The 18072-nt window shown below is 43.9% G+C and overlaps 1 protein-coding gene across 2 annotated transcripts; it reads left to right on the top strand.

The window, feature by feature from the left end:
- The first annotated feature begins 3298 nt into the window (after window positions 1-3298).
- BRI3 (brain protein I3) lies at window positions 3299-17886 on the top strand. 2 transcript variants are annotated; one of them, XM_076350666.1, is made up of 3 exons: window positions 3299-3603; window positions 5303-5417; window positions 8254-8788. In XM_076350666.1, exons 1-3 carry the CDS (start codon window positions 3438-3440, stop codon window positions 8273-8275), a joined length of 303 nt encoding a protein of 100 aa, XP_076206781.1. In that variant the 5' UTR covers window positions 3299-3437; the 3' UTR covers window positions 8276-8788. The 2 variants fall into 2 exon arrangements, with proteins under 2 accessions (XP_076206781.1, XP_076206779.1); XM_076350664.1 differs by lacking the exon at window positions 8254-8788 and adding an exon at window positions 17498-17886 and having other exon boundaries at window positions 3327-3603.
- The last annotated feature ends 186 nt before the right edge of the window (window positions 17887-18072 follow it).

Below are 18072 nucleotides of genomic sequence, written 5' to 3'. Positions count from 1 at the left end.
CTGAGCCCCAGGGACACTTGACTCATGCTGCTGTGGTTTGGTCCCTTGCACAGATTGGTGCCTACCTCAACACAGAATTTTTGCTCTCTAGTAGTGTTTTGATGATTTGGTCATTGTAGCAAAACATTTTTATAAAGACCTGTTTAGATCCTAATTATTGTTTTTATATTGTTTTTATATATATAGTAATTACTGTTTAGATCCTAGGAAATTCAGTTTGCAAGATTTGTAGCGGTTGTGACTGATACATTTGACATATATTCAATCCAGTTGCCATTTTAAGCAGGTGGAAGCAAGACTTCCGTGGTTTTCTATGGGAACTGGATTGCAGAATAATTCAAGGAGCATTTTCTGGGATTTTCTCACAGTTTGGATTTTGAACCACAGTCCTGTAATCCTGCAGGATGGCAGCATGAATGATTGATTATGCAAGGAGTTCACATAAGTCATGTACAACTAGTACAGTTTTCTTATGCTTATTTTCAGGGGGACCTTATATGTGAAACCAAATGAATGCTCTCCATAACACTGGCAGCACGTAACTCTTTTGTGGTCTGTACCCACCTAACGAGTATGCTGGCTCTGCTATGTCTGTAATTTGATGTAGAAGTCAGGAATGAATCGATGCCTTATGAAAACTCTCGCTTGCTTTGGGTGTCCGATGCTGAGCCCTGCTTTGTTCAGTTGCTGTTGTTGCAATAGAGACTTCCATTCTGTAAGGAGCTAACAAGAGAAAGGTTTTGCAAAAACGAACAGCTAAATGTAAATAGATTTTCATTTTGCCATCGATTTGAACAGTGGATTTACTGTATAATCCCAGGGCACTGCGTTAATGTGAACCTCGCTTCCAGTCTGTGGCCTGTGAGGGGTCTTCCCTGAATGGAGCTCCGAGGCCCTGCAAAAGAGAAAGGAAACACCCAGATATCCTTTCCTACTTCTGTCCTTCAGTCTTGTGGTTACTGCGCAACTCAGGAGGAAGGAGTTATCTTCAGTGAACCAGGTCTCACTCGGTTAAGGTTGCTAGCCCTTGTCGGCTGTGGAGATTTCCCTCGGTTTTGCCCATAATTGTAGCTGTCTAAATACAACCTGCAGCATATCACGACAAAGCCATGGTTTGTATTGAAAATGCAGTTAGGGGAGGTCTACCCCTGTGACTGGGACACATCCCTGACCTAGGCAAGGCTAGAGCGCTCTGAAATTAACTTTGCGAGTTTTTAAATCTCTTGTTATTACGAAAGACTCTGCTCTGTCCAAAGCATAGTCAAGATATTTTAAATCATGTTTCAGTGTTTTGCGGCCATTGTCCTAACGCAGTCGGAGGTCGTTCACATGGGTAGCTTCCCTACTGTCAGCTCTTCCACGCTTTCCCAAATCTCACTTCTTTAAAAGGGGGATGTTTCCTCGTCACTTGACATTCATTTTGGGGAAGTATCTTTCCCCTAATGAGGAAGTACTGTGTTGCATTTGTGCTTTTAGGTTTCTCTTTCAAAAACCTCATGTAATATTTATGCTGCTACAGTTACAGTAAACAAAAGCTTTCCTCAGAGCTCACTGCGAAACATGAGCCGTGCCCCTTCCAGATGAGTTGGGCACTGCAAACCGGAGGGAGGAGATGGAAAGCAGGAGGGCAGGGATCCTCTCACCATCATGTGATGCTGGCACTGGCTTGGATTTTGGGTTGTGTAATCTGCGTCCCTATCTGTTTCAAGAATTTGTTTGATTTTGCGGCAAATTGTTTAATCTCTTTCCTTTTTTATGTTTTTTTCCCCCCTTCCTATGAAATGGGGCTAAACCTTCCCTACTGCACAGGGATGCTATCATGGGAGTCACTCGGTGTTTGCTGTGGCGATAGGGGCCGTGTTGGTACCGGTGCTGGAGGACAAACCTGTGCATGTTTCAAAAACAAAAGAGTTGATGAATCAGACAGCTCAAGGGTTGAAGGTGTGGAGGGAAGAGGCCAGAGTTTTAATGGTGATAAAAGACATTTAAGATCCTTTCAACCGAGATCTGGCCTGAGCTGTCCAGCCGTTGAGAGCTTGGATTTCAGAAGCAGCTGAGCCTGGTGAAAGCGCTGTTGAACTTGTTCATTTAGTTTGCTGCACAGGCGAAAGCAGCATCCCCCTTGCCTTCCTCTTCCTTGAGTGTTTCTTTAACTTCAGTCTTTCTTCGAACCACGTGGGTTTTCTTCTGCTTTTTCCTCCATCTCTTTTCAAAAACTTTCCGTCTTTTTACAACATTCCTGTTCTGTGCCACCACCCCCAGAGCTCTTGGTTTTTTCCTTTAGCGCTCAAGCACGGCTCTTCCCAGTGGGGATGTAAGAGTTTGCAGAAGTCACTGCAGAACACAGCACTATTTCCTGCTGATTTTTGCTTTTTCCTCAGACTGGGGGTTCTGTGTAAACGCAAACACACAGGCACGCATATATATATATGTATATATATATATACATGCACACAGACACACACGGACACACAGTCCCGCGACTCAACCTTTCCATCTTCCCAGAGCTCAGCCGAAGTCCTTTGGCTACTATGCGATGCAAAGCGGCTCTTGGTGTTATCACGGGTGACGAACTGACACCCTTCCGCACCCCTCTTTCTGTTAACGTTCTGGGGGTCTTCCCGGCTTGAGCAGACCGGCTGTAGCAGCTACAACTGGCTGAAACGTTAGCTGGGACAGAGCCAACAACGGGTCTCATCCTCCTCCCGTTCAGGCCCCCAGTTTCCAGCAGGGATTGCGTTTCGGGAGAGGCGCGCTTGAAGGAAAGCGATGCTAAAAAGGGTCTCGGCGAGCGTGTTAAAACTCCGTCATCGGCTTAATTAAAAGATAATCTGCAGGCCCGGTGACTCGAGGCGGCGTGCGGCAGCCTGTCCCGCGGGCGGCTGCTCTCGTCTCGATACCCAGGCAGCACGAGGAGCCCGGCACCCTCCCAGCGAGGGCGGCGCCTTCACAGCCCTGCTGCAGTCATAGGATCGGGGGGAGAAGGGGGAAGGAAAGGCGGCTGTCGGGGTACCGCCGGCGGCTCCGGGCGGCGGCGCGGCCCCTTTAAGGCCGAGGGTTCCCTGCGCCTCTCGGCGAGTCGCTCCGCGCCGCTGGGGAGCGGCGTCACGTGGGGCGCAGTCTTGTGACCGGCCGCGAGCGCAGCAGCCGGGGCCGCCCGCACGGTGCGGGGCGCTCGGGGAGGGGCCGCCCGCGCGCCAGGGGCCGCTCAGCCGCTCCCCCTCCGCCGGTCTCTCGCGCCCGGCCCCGAATGCGCGGGGCGCCGCCGCCGGGGCGCTCGCGCCGCCGCTGAGCTCCGGCGCCCCCGGGCGGGGCGGAGGGGCGGCGCCCGCCAAGTTGGGCGCCGAGGCGAGGGCGCCGCTTCCTCTTCGCCCTCCCGGCGCTCGCCGCTCGGCTCGGCTCGGCTCCGCGGGCAGGCAGCGCCGCCGCCCCCCAGCATGGACAACAAACCCCTGCTGCAGGAGCGGCCCCCCGCCTACAGCCCCGCCGCCCAGGGCGCGGGCTACGACTACGGGCAGAGCAACTACGGCGCCATCCCCGCCCCGCAGCCCGGCTTCCAGCCGCCCCCGCCCTACCCCTACCCGGGCGCCGCGGCTGCCGCAGGTGGGTCTGAGGCGGCGGGGGAGGGCTGGCCGCCAACTCGGGGGGCTGGGGGAGGCGAGGGGTCCCCGGCGCGTGGAGGAGCGTGTGCCCCGCCCCCCCCCCCCCCCCCCCCTCCGCTGGGACGGGGACGGCTCTGGAGAGGCTCGCCCCCCGGTGACTGGAGGGGGCCCGGCGCTGGCGGTGCCCGGGGGCCGCAGGCCGGCCGCGGGCTCCGGAGGAGGGCCGTGGCCTGCGCCGCAGAGGGGCTGCCCAGCAGAAGCGGGGAGAGCGGGGGAAACTCTTGCGCCTCTCTTGCGTGGGGCTTCCCTGTCAGGAGCGAGGCGGTTGGACCGTCGCCGTTTTCGCGCTTAAGACCAGCGCAAGGAGGAGGGCGTGCGGGGCACCCAGGTGTTTAAAAGCGCCGCCTCCCTTTCCCCTCCTTCCCTAGGTGCCTCTGAGGTGTAACAGCGTGTTTGTGTCTTGCCCTCCCCAAAGTGCTGACCGAGTTTGCATGCACCCCTCGGATGCGTGGGTTTTCTGCCTCAGAGCCATGGCAAAGAGGCACAGCTGTGCCAGCAGTAAAACAGACCCCAAACTTGCACTTTTCTTTGCATGTACTTCACTGTACTTTGGTTAATGTTTGTTTTTTCTGATACACTTCAGTAGTCTTGGGGAGACTTAAGCAGGTGAGTAGATACGGTACTTTTGTTAACTGAATTAATACTAACCTCCATCAAAGAAAGAAGTAGCCTTTCAGGAAAGACTGTAGAGTTAAGGGAATGCTTCAAAAGTTACAAAAAATACACGGAATGCAGCAGACAGACCCCAGTCATCAAGCATTGGGCTGAATCTTGAGGCCATAGATTGATTTCCTGCTAATTACTTGGAGCTTATTTTCCTACAATACAAATATTACTGATTATTTTCAGTTTAATTTTAAGTAGTGAGGCTGGTGGGCTTTACAGATGCATAATGTGATTCAAGAAAATCTGAGAACTGTGCCCTGGGAGAGAAGCTCAAAGTGGATCGTACCTGGGCAAAGCGTACCTTGACTGTATGATTACACTGCGTACATTTAACCATCCCTTTAAAAAGCATTTTTTTTTTTTTTTAATTTTTGATGTGAATGCAGTTGTTAAGGGCTTGTGTTTTCTAACTACAGCTGATAAAATGACACATTCACTAGCTAACAACATGGGTTTTCTGAAAGGTGGGTTGTTTTTTTTTCTGTGCTATGCAACCTGCTTCCTTTCCACTTGCATCCTATCACTTTTACCTCTCTCTCCAGTTATAAACTTAATATATGGAAGTTAAGTTGGAAACCAGAGGAAGATGGATTCTGTTTCAACTAGTTTGTCCGCTGGACTGGGACATACCTGATGTGTGACGTCCAGAAGTGAAAGCTGTGATCACTGTTTGTTTAAACTGTTTTTCCCTGGTGCTCAAACAGCGTTGAAACAAATTCTCAAAGTTAATTATTAGCTCAGTGTCCTTTTTAGATGGTTAAATTGTGCTAGATACTTGGGTTTATGAAGTGGCTTTGCTATTAGATGTGCTGAGTAGTGTGTTCCAAGTCTGATTTTGATAGAGCTTCTTAAAGTGCTCAGTCAAGACTACATTTCTATTTATTTTTTTCCATGTTCTGCTTCCATACTTTTTAATTATTATCATTGTTCTTTGTGCCTTACGTGTGGTGACTGAGGTTTTTTTCTTATTCTAGGGTATGCTGTTCCTCCACCAACATCACAGCCAAACTATTCGAGCACGTACACCATTATTCAACAGCCTGCTACCACCACTTCTGTAGTAGTAGTTGGTGGCTGTCCTGCCTGCAGGTAAAACAGCTCTCTAGCTGAGCAATAAACTCAGTCTTGGGTTTTATTTTTTAAATTACAGGTATCTATGTAGTTCCTTGGTTTTCTATAGTTTCTCTGTGTGTATTAGAATTTAATTAATTGAAAAAGCACTAAAATTTAGCAGTGGAGTCCTTTAATTTATGTAGCATGAGCTTGTCCTAATGGGCTCGTGACAACCGCTGTAATTAATACAATATGAATCTGTTCTTTGTGATGGAGGAAGATCTGTAAGTGGTATTTTTAATGAAAAGGCAGCTCAGTCACAGATGTAAAGGGTCGGTTCTTGGGGGAGAGGATGACAGGAACTCCTTTCTGATGTGTTTGTGCCCAGTGATAGTGAGTAGCCTGATTTTATTGTGAAACTTTCCGTAATCTTTGACCATAGTCACTTCTGGTTATCTGGCAGTCCTGTGGAAGGGCTTCTGCTGCTGTGGTGTGTGTCCCCATTCCCAACATCCAGACTGTGCAAAACCAGGCAGGGTGATTGTCAGTATTGGCTGAAAACATCAGTATCTTAAGGCTTCAAAAGATCTCTTACTTTAAAAGTCCTTTTACTGCAGAAGAATGGGGAGATTAATAGATTTGATTCAAAGTGTTAATCTGATGAAGTGCTGAAAACCAGAAAATGTGGTCAGCTATTAGTTGGAGTTGCAACAAAAGGACAACTTCCCCCTCGGAGATCAACAGCCATAAAAGAAGGGAAGGAGGCAGTCTGTTTCCGCATTGGTGCTGTAAGTCAGCTGTAGTCCCTTTGCACTTCTCAGTTCTCCTCGTCCCAGGATATTAAGTAATGGGTGAGGGCAGCCAGATTGCTGCTGGTGCAGTTCAGACATGGGTGCGTCTGGCCAGCTCTGACTCAAATGCAGAATCATTCCCCTTCTGTTAAAATGTATGGGAGTTAGCCCTGTGGCATCTTGTGAGGAGGCACTTAATATTTTGCAGTTCTGAGTCCTTGCTTATCCATTTCAAAACGTGTAGGAAACAGACTTGCTAGAACAGCTGAAATGATACCAGGTTTCAATGTGATGAATGTGATAGAGATTGTCGTAGTGGCAGAGGCCGTCCCCCAGATGCCTTTTGGTTTTGTTAGAATTGGTGTTTGAGAGTCAGTACCTGCCTTCAGAGGTGGATGTAAATAAGAAGTATCTTGTGGTGCTATGTAAAAACGGGTGCCTGCTGAAATGCCACTAGTTAAGGATGAAAAACCTGTACCAGCTAGAGCTATTGATCAAGAAGTTGTATGTTTTAAACAGTGAGGGAATATAACCACTGAGCTGTTCAGAGGATGTGGTAGATCCTGCCACAGTAGATCCAAGACAGGAAAGATGTTACATGTTGCTTGGTAAAAGGCAGGCAGTGTGTTTATACAGACCTTCTGGCCCTAAACCCAATAAATCTCAAAATATTTTGCTATGGAAGTGGTCTTTGCAATAACTTAAGATTGGTAGACTCTTGCTGCTATTCTTAGGAATTTTTTTTTTCTTTTTTTCTGGAAGTTATCCTGGGATGCTCTAGGAGACACCTTTGAAACAATCATTTGCAAGTATAATATCTAACTTTAGCCAAATTTGGGAAAATGAGCTGTGTTTTTAAGTGACCTCACTTGAATAGTTCTCTTGTCATCAGACTTGCTCTGCTGGAGGTACCCAGTGCTCTGTACGTTGTGGACTCTTTCCTAAAGCAAAATACCCTCCACAAAAACCTTGTTTACTCTTGGATCCTCAGGTTTTGTTTTAGGCTGTGGGGAAAAAAAAAGAAGTTGTGAGGAGAACTATGACAGGTAGATTACTATGAGGTCTAATACTGCACTGCTTAAACTGTAGGACTCTTCTCAGCACTTCTGAAATACTCTTGAACAGGGAATCCCAAGGATGACTAACTGTATCTAGTAATGGTGTGTCATAGTCGTCTTTGCAGTATCACTATATTTTTTCCTAATTGTCTTTAGAGGAAGAGTCAAAGTGTCAGGGTAGGAGGGACAAATCTCAGATTGCTTGTCTTTTGACTAGTTAAGGAATTGGTACTTCAAGAGAAAGGACAGGGAGGCTGGGTGAGAAGCATATTAGAAATATTCACGGGAACCTGAAGGGTCAGGGTTTGTGTTTTGGAAGGTTACACTGGCTACGTCTCTTAGAGAAAGAGCTCATAATCCTCTTGGACTTCTCAAGACCTTAAACATAGTTCTAGTTTACTTCCTTGGCCTGGAAACCTATTTTATGAAGAATGCAACATGCAGCTACGCTCTGAATATGACACTGAACAGCAGAGTTGTTGAAAGGGCATTGCTAAACATGACAAGCTATTAATGGTACATAAAAAACCTTCGTTATCTGCCAAGTCAGTTGTCCTGTTACTCTTCTGATTTGATGCTGTGCATGATCGTTAGAGAAGTCCATCTGCTTTAGACGATGAGGAAAGAGCCTTGCTTGTGGCTGTGGAATAATGTAACTGACAGAGTAGGCTAAAGCCCATCGAGAGGATTTCTACCATCAGAAATACAAACCAGTCTTTTGCACTATGGCATGTATGAATGTTGCTAATTGAAATCAAGACCATTTCCAACTTAAAATACGTGGTGTTGAGGAGAAATATGCAGTATTGGTCTGTTATTTGGGTAGGATTCTATTTTATTGCAGTCACGAATGATCTTGGGATTAATAAGGTAGCTACAGTACAGTCAATCTTTAGGCTTGGCTTATGGTATGAAGTCATAAAAAGTACAAAGTATCCCCAAAAGCAGCCTCTCTACAAGTAGGTAGCATGCCCCTGGTCACTATGTAACTGCATTTTTTTTTTTTCTCTTATATCTCTGAAGCATTGCTGCATCTGAGGGATGACTCTCCTGTCTTGCAAGCTGTACCTCTTGCTTAAGAGTTATTAATTAGTCAGATCATCCTCATTCATCATCGGTCAGTGTTGCTTGCGTCACTGGTCAGTGTTGCTTTCTAATTACAGACTTCAATATTAATGTATGTTCCATCCTTCCTTGCATTATTAAAATGTCTTGGGTGGTTGTAGTCCTGTTGTCTTAGTGTGAGTTCTTCTCCCAACCCTGATGTACAGAGAATTAAACTGAGTTGCAGAATATGGTCAGCTTTATTGCTTGCAGTTGACATCTAAGGATTGGCCAAATCTTGCTTTTAAACTATTTTATGTTCCCAAGTACAGATTGAGTCATTACAGCCACCAACTTTAGAGATCCAGCCGTGTAATTATCTTTTTAGCTTGGAGAATGCAGTCTGTCTGCTTCTCTTGTGGTCACTTTCATTTTCTTTTTCTCCATCTTGCATTGTTGGGTAGAACAAACTGCAAAGGAATGTTTCCTTTCCTGTTACTTAACAGAATAAAGATCCTTTTAAAAATTGTGAAAACATGCTCTTGATGTGATGTTTGCAAAAGCTGGTTCTTTCAAAATCTGGGACAGAGCCTGTGATGGGCCCTGTTGCGTTTTTATTTTCCTATTTAACAGTTATTCAGTTGTGTGGAAGAAGGGGTGAGGGAAAGGGCGTAACGCCGCTGTGTTGTGGCAGCTTTCTCTTCTGGCAATTACAAAACATCTGCTTGAGAAGTATTGTAGTGGGTCCCAAATTATAACAACGCTGAAGCTTCTTCCAGGATTGGAGGATGAGGCAAGTTTTGATTAAAACTGTATTTATTCTCAGATCTCTTACAGCCTTCTCCCTGCCACAGTGTTTGGTGTTTTGTTTTGGGGTTTTTTTGACTTGACCAAGTAGTAAGTTCTCAAGTTTGGTTGAAATTTTGTTTTCTTCTATTAAGTGCATCTCTCCTGAGAGAATAGACTCTGGGAAAATTGCACTTAGGTGATAAAGTCCTTCAAAATTTCAGTCTTTTGTTTTTTCTTCAATTCTTTCAATCACAAACGCTGTGTGCGGTTTGATAGAAGGCTGTTCAGAATATAGGTTTTCCATAGTTATTCACAACAACTATATTTAAACCTTATGTAAATATTTTTAATAGAATTTCATAATATGTACTGGTTAAATATGCAAGGAATTAAAAAGAAAAAAAAAAAAGGACCTAGCTGTTTAGAGAGCATGTCTGATATTCTGAGGAAAACCTGCGGATTTTCGGTTTCTAATGGCAGGCTGGCGTGCTAGAGATCCTTTTGAATCTTGCGAGTGAAGCCAACTTTGAAAGACCTTTTCACAAGTGCTGTAAAGAGGGATAGCTATAATAGTGCAGCAGCTCCTGACACTGTTTTTTGTCACAGAGATGATCAGCCTGTGTTGGGAATCAGTGTAGCTCCCTTATATTGCAGTTTGCAGCTTTTTGTAAACGTATGCTGTTCAGGCAGACTGGGGTGTTCATCCCTGCTGTGCTGTAATTTGGTCGCTGGAGCAGTTAGGGCATGAAATTCGGCAATGACTTATGCATGTGACTGCAAAGGAGAAAGCCTTGATACAGCAGACTTGAGCAGATGCCACGAGGCTGCCATTTGGAATTACTGACTAGGATAGCTGTAACTTTTTTTTCCCCCAGCCTAACAGCAGAGGCACGCAGCTGCCTAGCAGGAAGTCTGATACCCGAGCCCGGAAGAGAGGAGGTGGTAAGCCTGTTGGTAGGGTCCCAAGTGAGAACAGCATAGCTCTTGCTCTTTCTGAGGATTTGTGTTCTACTGGTCTGAACTGATTTGTGGACAATAATCAAAACATTTTTCTAATAAATGAGACTTTATGCAACTAATAAGATACAGCAGGAATGTATTCATTCCCTAATGGGACCGTATAAAAATGATAATCTGGTCCCTAACGCCAAGTCTGTCACTGGGTCTGAGTTGATAGCATGGTTTTTTTAATTAGTGTCACCATTTGTCTTAGTGTCTGCATTCTGATAATTAGGATTTCCTTGTAGCAATGAGTTGTTCTGGGTGAGAGAAGAAAAGTGGTCCTGTTTGTTGGTAACCAGAGGTGATACTGATTTGGCTGTGTATGCAGATGAGTGAGGAAAAAACACGCCAGATCTCAGTCTAGTTCATCATGGATAGATGTCCACCATCTACAGAGAATTCTAACTGGCATGCTTAGCCTCATTTGTGAGGCTAGGCTGTTGGTGTGAAGCCATGAGGCTTGTCTCTTAATTAGTGTGTTCTCAGAACTGGAATTAAAGCAGTGGTCCTACTGTATTAGAGAAGGCTGGTGATTTGTAGGCATTTCAAGAAAGACAACAGCTAGATGCAGCTAGATGCAGGCTGTTCCCATTGCCAGAATTTCTCTGGCTCTGCAGCCAGCCCTCTGTATAGGAAGTGGGGCCTAAAGCATAAGGAAGTTCAGATAAATCTGCAAATACTGTGGTGTCTTTTACTTGAGGGTGACTTTTAAGGATAATTGCACTTACATATATGTACAGCTTGTGTTGAGGAGGGCAAGCCACTGGCTCTGTATAGATTTGGGCTCCTTTCTGTGAATACGGATCAACAACAATTCAATATGCCTTCAAGCTGAGGCTAGAGGAGCTGGCACCTCTCTTCATGGAAATTAAAACTGTAAACATCCCATGCTTAGTCAGTAGTTGCATATGTAATTGTCAATTCTTTCTTCTGCTGCTTGCAGGTGAAATTTAAACATGCTTAACCTAACTGCTGTTGTTGCATTAGCTAGGACAGACATAAAGAAACGCTATCTATGATTGTTCACGTGTTCAAAATTAAAGATTTAGTGTGCAGCTTCTGAAGTCCATGCTTGTCACTGGTCTGGTGTTTCCACTGAAATCTAAAGCTAGAGACTCAACCAACCTCAGTGGCAGGAGAGATGGGATATTGATTTGAAAATTCTACTTGCTTGATTGGTGAGGGGCTCTGTGTAGAAGACAGCAGTCATCTTAAGTGCAGTTTCTCTTCAGGTCTTGCAGAGCTTGTTGTACAACCAAACTGCCTCTGATTACCTGGGATGACCCTTTGACTTTATTTGAGCACACATTTAAATACTGTGATGTAGTGTTAAGTCTAAAAATGCATGTGTTAAATTGTACTGATGCTGTGTCTGCAGATCTCACTATTGGCCCTCTGATCCTGAGCATTTGACTTAAGATAGTAATGTTTTAAGACTTAGTTCAAGAAAGGGGTTGTCTGAAAAGTAATTTGGTTTTAAACACTTGTCAGTGGGAATAATTGACCTTACTTTATGGAGCTGGCAGCTGCAGTTACAGCTTAAATCCAAGACGCTGCTTGCAGTATAAATAAACCTTTCCACTTTATTTTTAGATTGGGAGTGGTGCAGTTAGACTGAGCTTTTATGTGGTTTATGCTGTAGAACAAAATTTATGTTTGGTTACATTACTGAATCTACAGTTTGAATATGGAGTCTCTAATTACTCTGCAGCCCAGGTAAAATATACAAGCAAAACCTAAAATACTCATTCTCTGTTATAAAAAGTGGGTTTTTTTCTCTTTCTAAATTTAGTAACTGGCTCAGCAGTGATTGGATAAGTGCTCATCTAAAATTAGGTGGTGACACAAACCAAGACAAGCCAAAAAGTGTTTGTGTAGCTAATGCTGTAGTAGTAATCACACTGTTAGAGATGTGATAGGGACTGGCTCTGAAATAACAGGTATGTTGTGGTGGAGGTCACGCAGATACCGTTCTGCTAAGCTTTCTAAATGGGTGTCGCTTGTAGCTGACTTGGTCTGCTGCTTGGCTGTACGGTCCCTGGTCTTCCTCTGTCGCTGACCCAGCAGTGCTTCCTGTGGCTTGCTTCGTCCCTCGCTGGTCCCTTTCCCTAGGTCTGGTGTTGAATATGGATGGCGATTTTTTCTTTTTTTTTTTTTTTCCCCCCCTTGGCATTTTGCATTACCACAAAACACTTCCTGAATAACTCTGTTTAGGGGGAAGGGAGTTTAAAATAAATTTTATTTAAAGTGTCAGGGACATCTGTTGACCAATAGACTTGGGCCTTGCAAGCTGATTAAGAGGGTTGATTGTAATGGGTTAGACAGCAGTCATCTATGCTTGTGTTTGCAGCTACTCGGGGCTGACCAGAAGTACCCTGATTGATCCCTCTCTAATGTTTAATTAGTGTGTTTTTTCTTTAAGGTCAGATCAAAATTAGGCTGCTTATACTCTTAACTGAACACACTGGCTTACTTGTCAGAAAGGTTGACTTTGGGGCAGGAACTGAATATGAAATTATTAAGAGACAAGGAGAAGATTTAAAAACACTAACAAAGCGAGAGTTGAATGCCTGCAGGAAGGGAATGCTCAATGTGTGTGAATGAAAAGGATGGCGTTAGTGTAATAGCAAAACGAGGCAGGAAATACAATAGCCTTAATGTGCTGTGTACTGCACTTAGTATGCATTTTCCAAAGTAATGTTATTTTTGGTGTCATTGAAATGCCTGGAAAAGGGACTTTGCCTTTCTTGGATGGTTCTGTAGTACTGAAAACTGCCTAAATCTTTAATTACACAAAACATACAGATTGTGTCTGAGCCTCTCGGTACATGCAGTATGCTACTGGGTTAACCTGTGGAGGGGGGAAAAGGAAAGGCCTTGCCTCCTGAGCTTCTACTGCTGATTTTTATCTGGTCGGAGGGTGCTCAGCATTTCATGCATTTCCATAAGTACAAATTGCCATAATCAACTTCTGCATCCAGGCTTGCCATTTTTGGTTGAATGCTAGTGTCCTTTCTATTGCTGTATCTGTAACCAGTCTGGCTATCTAAACAGTTTCAAATCGCTTTGCATTTCAGTCCTATTAGCAGATTCTTCCCAGGAGATGGCACTTCTAGTAGCACATCTTTTCCCTGGTGAATGAAGTTGATGGTATGAGCACCTTGTTTACTGACTCCATTCTTTAACTGCAGTGTAATTTTGAGGGTCACTTGCAATGTGATTTTACAGTTTCAGTGTCCAGATATGACCTAGGCAAAGAGGTTGTACAGCAAAGAAATTATGCTAAAGCTTTCCTGTTAGCCTTAAGCCATGCTCCGTAACCCCCCCTCATACACAATAACATGCTCAGGTGGGACAGCTAGTTGGGAATCTGTGGAAGCACGTGTTAATAGGAGGCTCTTCAACTCTGCTTTAAAAATCAGTCTAATAAAAGCATTTCTGCCTGGTTTGTATGCTCTGAACTTGACCTAGCAAGCAGATTTTTATGTTTTCTGGCACAGGCTAATGATATAACAACTGGTTTGGGATTAGGACTTGAAAGTTGGGTAGCAAGGGTAAGTTGATGGGAGCTGCATTTTCTTTACTATTTTTCATTCCTTTTGACACTCTCTCATTAATCCACGTCTTTTTTTTTTTTTTTCTTCTTTCTCTCTCTCTTTTCCCCCCTCAAATGAGGACCAAAGCTGTAATGAAGCATTAATAATCCAGAGTATATGGGAAAAGTTTACTTCCTGATGTAAATGTTTACTTCATGATGACGCCCCTGTATGATATTTGCCTTTTTGTCTAGTAGTGACGGTGACTGCAGTTGTGTTCATAGTTTTTCAGTAACTCCTTCCAGATTTCTTTCGCCGGCAGTACTACCCCCTCTGACTGTTTCCCCGTTGGTATTTCACTTTGCTGGGGAATGCTCTGTGGTGAGAGGGGAAGGGAAGCAGGCACCGCTCCCATGGGCTGATGGGAATCCTGGGCTAAAGTTCTTTGTAGCAGAACACTAGACACAGGCTAAAAAGAAATATTAACCAAGCTGAGCAGATCTAGTGCCTGTAGTTTCTCTGAGTGCTGTTTGCTGAGGTGATGCAGGGCAAGCGCTGTGAGTCAGTGACTAATGTGCCAAGACAAGGGTGAGTTCCTGCTTTGCAGCAGAAACGGCCTGGCTCCTTCTTGTCTGCTGGCATATAGTGTAATTTGTCAGCACTTTCACTGTAGAGGTAGAAATGGGTTGCATGCCAGGTGGGGGGTACGTGACGCCTTTCTCTCTGACCCTCGTAAACCACTGGACATACTTGTTGTCAAGCCGGCGTAAGTGTAAAGGCTAGTTGATGGCACACAAAACTGTGTTCAAGCGTTTCTTGTGGGACTGATGCAGTATCAGCTGGACAGATGGAGGCGCTGCCAAACCTGAGCTACAGAAGAGAGCTCTGGTAAACTGCATCACGAAGACAATCAGTAGTGCTATTTCCAAGAAACTTGCTCTTGCTGCTGCTGAGTGTGTCTGTAGTCAATGGTCAGTATTAAAACTTGTAGTAGAAATACCAGAAATGAAAATGGGATTCTGTGTGTTAAGTCCATACATTCTGTAAGTCAGCAACTCACTGTGGCAAGAATCAGTAATTTGAATCAAATACAAAACCCCAGTAGGTAAGCTGGACCAACTGTCTGGTATGGCAGTCTGTTTGTTTAGGTCTCACTGGTGGGGACTGTCATATCCTTTTGGAGAAGATGTAAAGAAATCTATGGTGGTACCTACACCACTGAAACTAGCTCTACAAAATGTGTTCCAGCTCTGGGAAAAATGGTAGGAGCTGAAGTCCTGGAGAGTTTGTCATAAAAGCAGAACACTTCTGCAGAGCTGATCTCTCATTGTTCCTATCTCTCTGGACACCCAGATGTCAGTGTTCAAGAGTAATCATCTTTCTTACACTGTTGTGGCAAAATAAAGTGCTTGCACTGATAGATGGAGCTCTGGTAGTACGCATGCCTGACTTACAAGGAACAGAGGGGTGATGTTATGCTGAGTTTGTAGGAGTAGTCACAATGAACAGCACAGGCTACAAAAGTCTGAGCTTTGGGACACTTGTGTGCTGAGACTAGAATCTGTGTGGTGATTTGAGCATTAGTCTACATCTTTTAACTTCTTGCCTTAAAGGAGTGTTATTTGAGGATATGAAACTATAAAACTACTGCTGGGATCAACTGTACCCTGACAATACCTTTATACCAAATATAAAGTCAACTTCTATCACAAGAACTCTGTAAACAGAAATAAAGTAAGTTCCTCAAAAGGAGGGGACTGATGTTGAAAGCTTAAGCTGAACATGAAGTTGCGTAAGCAGCAGAGTATCAATAACACCTTGAAAAGCCTTTGGCTTCTTACGATGGTTGAGGGGAAGGGGAATGGTTCTTAAGTTTAATTAAGTTGTAACGTTTTAGCCAATTGCAGTAAGGAAATGGTTTCCGAGTCTGCATCTTCCTTCACTCTTTACGTGTGCAATAGGTTGTCCGTGACTGCTCTGTAGGGAAACAACAACTTGTTGGCCTTGGCATCTTGCTTGTAGCATGTATTTCAAGGTCACTTAGCTCTGTTTCTGTTGACTTTCACTGTACCAGGGAATCTAAGAGGATGCATCTTGTTAAAGTCTTTTGTTAAACTCTAAATTTTGACTATTTAGTATAGCTGCTCAAATTTCTTAAGTCTGAATACTCAGGCTTTACTGTCTGTCTTCATTTTGGGGGATGTTTAGATACAGCACTTGAGAAAGAAGTCAGGGACTGAAATTCAGGTAAATTTCTGCTGTCACAGAACTGTGCTGAAACAGAATTTCTCATGTAGGGTGGTCCCCATTCAGTTGGGACTCAGCTGGAGCCAAATGACATCAATAGTAGGTTCTCCTACAGTTCTGAAGGGACATCAGTTTTTGGAAGTAGAAACTGGGAACACCTACTGAGGGTTATTTTAATAGTGATGTGTGTTTGGCCTTTGGACTTTTCTAGCTACCAGAAATAAACATGTTAAATGGCTTATGACAGTAGTGCTGCACCTCTGAGCTGTTCTGGTAACTTAGGAAGTCTGAATGTGACTAGTTAGCATAGTCCTCTACACGCTTACTTAATTGGCACCTTCCACAACAAAGTGCTGACATTTGAAGTACTCTTTCACTGTAAATCTACAGTTATAATTTTTTTTTAAGTCAGTCAGTCCTTCTTACCCTGCTGAATTGGTCAGAGCCCTACATGCCCAGCGCACCTAGCCCTTTGCGTGTTAATTATATTGACTTGTGCTCTCTGAAGAAAGATATGCCAGGACATCTGAGAGAATGTGCTGGCAACTGCAGGAACCAGACATGGCCAAGTTGTGCATTAATTTGGAGTAACAGACTGAAACAAACCTATTTGCATCTTGCTGTCTGCAATGGTTTTAACTTGCTTAGTGAAAGCATGAGCTGGATGTTTCACCAGAAGCCCTTAACCAGTGTTACACAACTCTCTGCCCATTCAAATCTTTCACTTAGGAAGAAGCTGAGGAAAAGCACCAAATCACCAGATCAAACATTCAGAAAACAAGGATGATTATTTTCTGAAAGAGCTCTAGTGTACGTACACTGTGGGAGACTTGAGGTTGAATGAACTGAGAGGGTTCACCCCAGGATAATTGTGGAAACTAGGTAGACAAAGCACATGACACAAGTGTGACTGCTGCCTGTTGTAAAAGACCTAAAAAGCTGAGAAATGGAGTTCTTTGGTGTGCAACAACCAGTATAACACCACTGGTACGGTTAAATCTTTAGCACAGTATCATTCCAGAAGAGTCAGTAAATTACTTTAAAAGCAGGCTTCTCTTCATTTTTATGAGAGTTAACTTTAGTGACAGTAGGGTTTAGTTCTAGAAAACTGTATCCTCACCTATACAGAAAAACTTGATCCCCAGCAGAGGCACAGGCTTTCATGTTAAAGCTGTCTGAATTGGGAGTGCTGTGACTTGTTCCTGCTGTAAAGCAGGTGCTACACCTGTGTGTGTTCTTCAGTGTACTTGCATTAACCAATATTTGGAGTTGATACAACTGCTCAGAGGTGTGGTGGCTATGTTTTGTTCTAAGTACCAGTCCTGGATTGCAGTGATAGAGAAATGGTTGCTGTCTGGAACTAAACTGCTAGTTTGAATTAAACCTTTTAGATTTCTTATCTACAGTCTGATCACCTGCAACTTTCCTGTTTTTCTTTAAGTGGTCTAATTCAAAACCTTCTGCTGCAAGCTATGAAAATAAAGGCCTTTTAAAGAAAAAAAAAAAAAACAACCAAAACCCCAAACCCTCTTTACTTTATCTTGATATATAAAATGTTGTGGTTTTTAGTGACTGCCAGATCACAAAGTGGTAACTTTGGGGCAAACTTGGTGGGTGTCTTTGACTGAGTCTGTTTTCCATTTTTACAGGGTTGGCGTGTTGGAGGACACCTTCACCTGTCTTGGTGTTTTGTGTGCCATTGTATTCTTTCCAATTGGGATTCTGTTCTGTCTTGCACTGAGGCAGAGAAGATGCCCAAATTGTGGGGCAGCTTTTGGCTAAGGGGATGAACGTGGATGTGCTTATGGAAGCTACAACTGTTAGCATACTCTTTCTAATGTAAATGTTATGTACAATCATTTTATTTGCTTCAGACCTGTTTTGTAAAGTGTGAAGAAATTTAGTCTCTTGCATGTAATTTAAACTTAATCTTTTATGAGCATGTGCATTGCAAAACATGAAAACCCAACTTGTTTTCCATGTTTAGTGGCACCTGTTGAAAACTAAATAAAACTGCTTTTCCTTTTGCAATCCTCAACTTGTGGCTGGATTATTAAGTATGTGACTAATGTGTCTAATAACATGTAGTCTGAAAGAGGAGTTAGTAATCCTAGCTACAAATTAAGTATAAATATTTGCCAGAATCCTTATGATAAAAAAAGACATGGTTTAGGGCTGTGCTTGTGTAAGCACATCAGGTGTCTTTGAGGAAAGTGTTGCAAGT

Source organism: Aptenodytes patagonicus, chromosome 13, assembly GCF_965638725.1.
Source record: "Aptenodytes patagonicus chromosome 13, bAptPat1.pri.cur, whole genome shotgun sequence".
In the NCBI taxonomy this organism is placed as follows: domain Eukaryota; kingdom Metazoa; phylum Chordata; class Aves; order Sphenisciformes; family Spheniscidae; genus Aptenodytes; species Aptenodytes patagonicus.
This window is presented reverse-complemented; position numbering and strand designations above follow the sequence as displayed.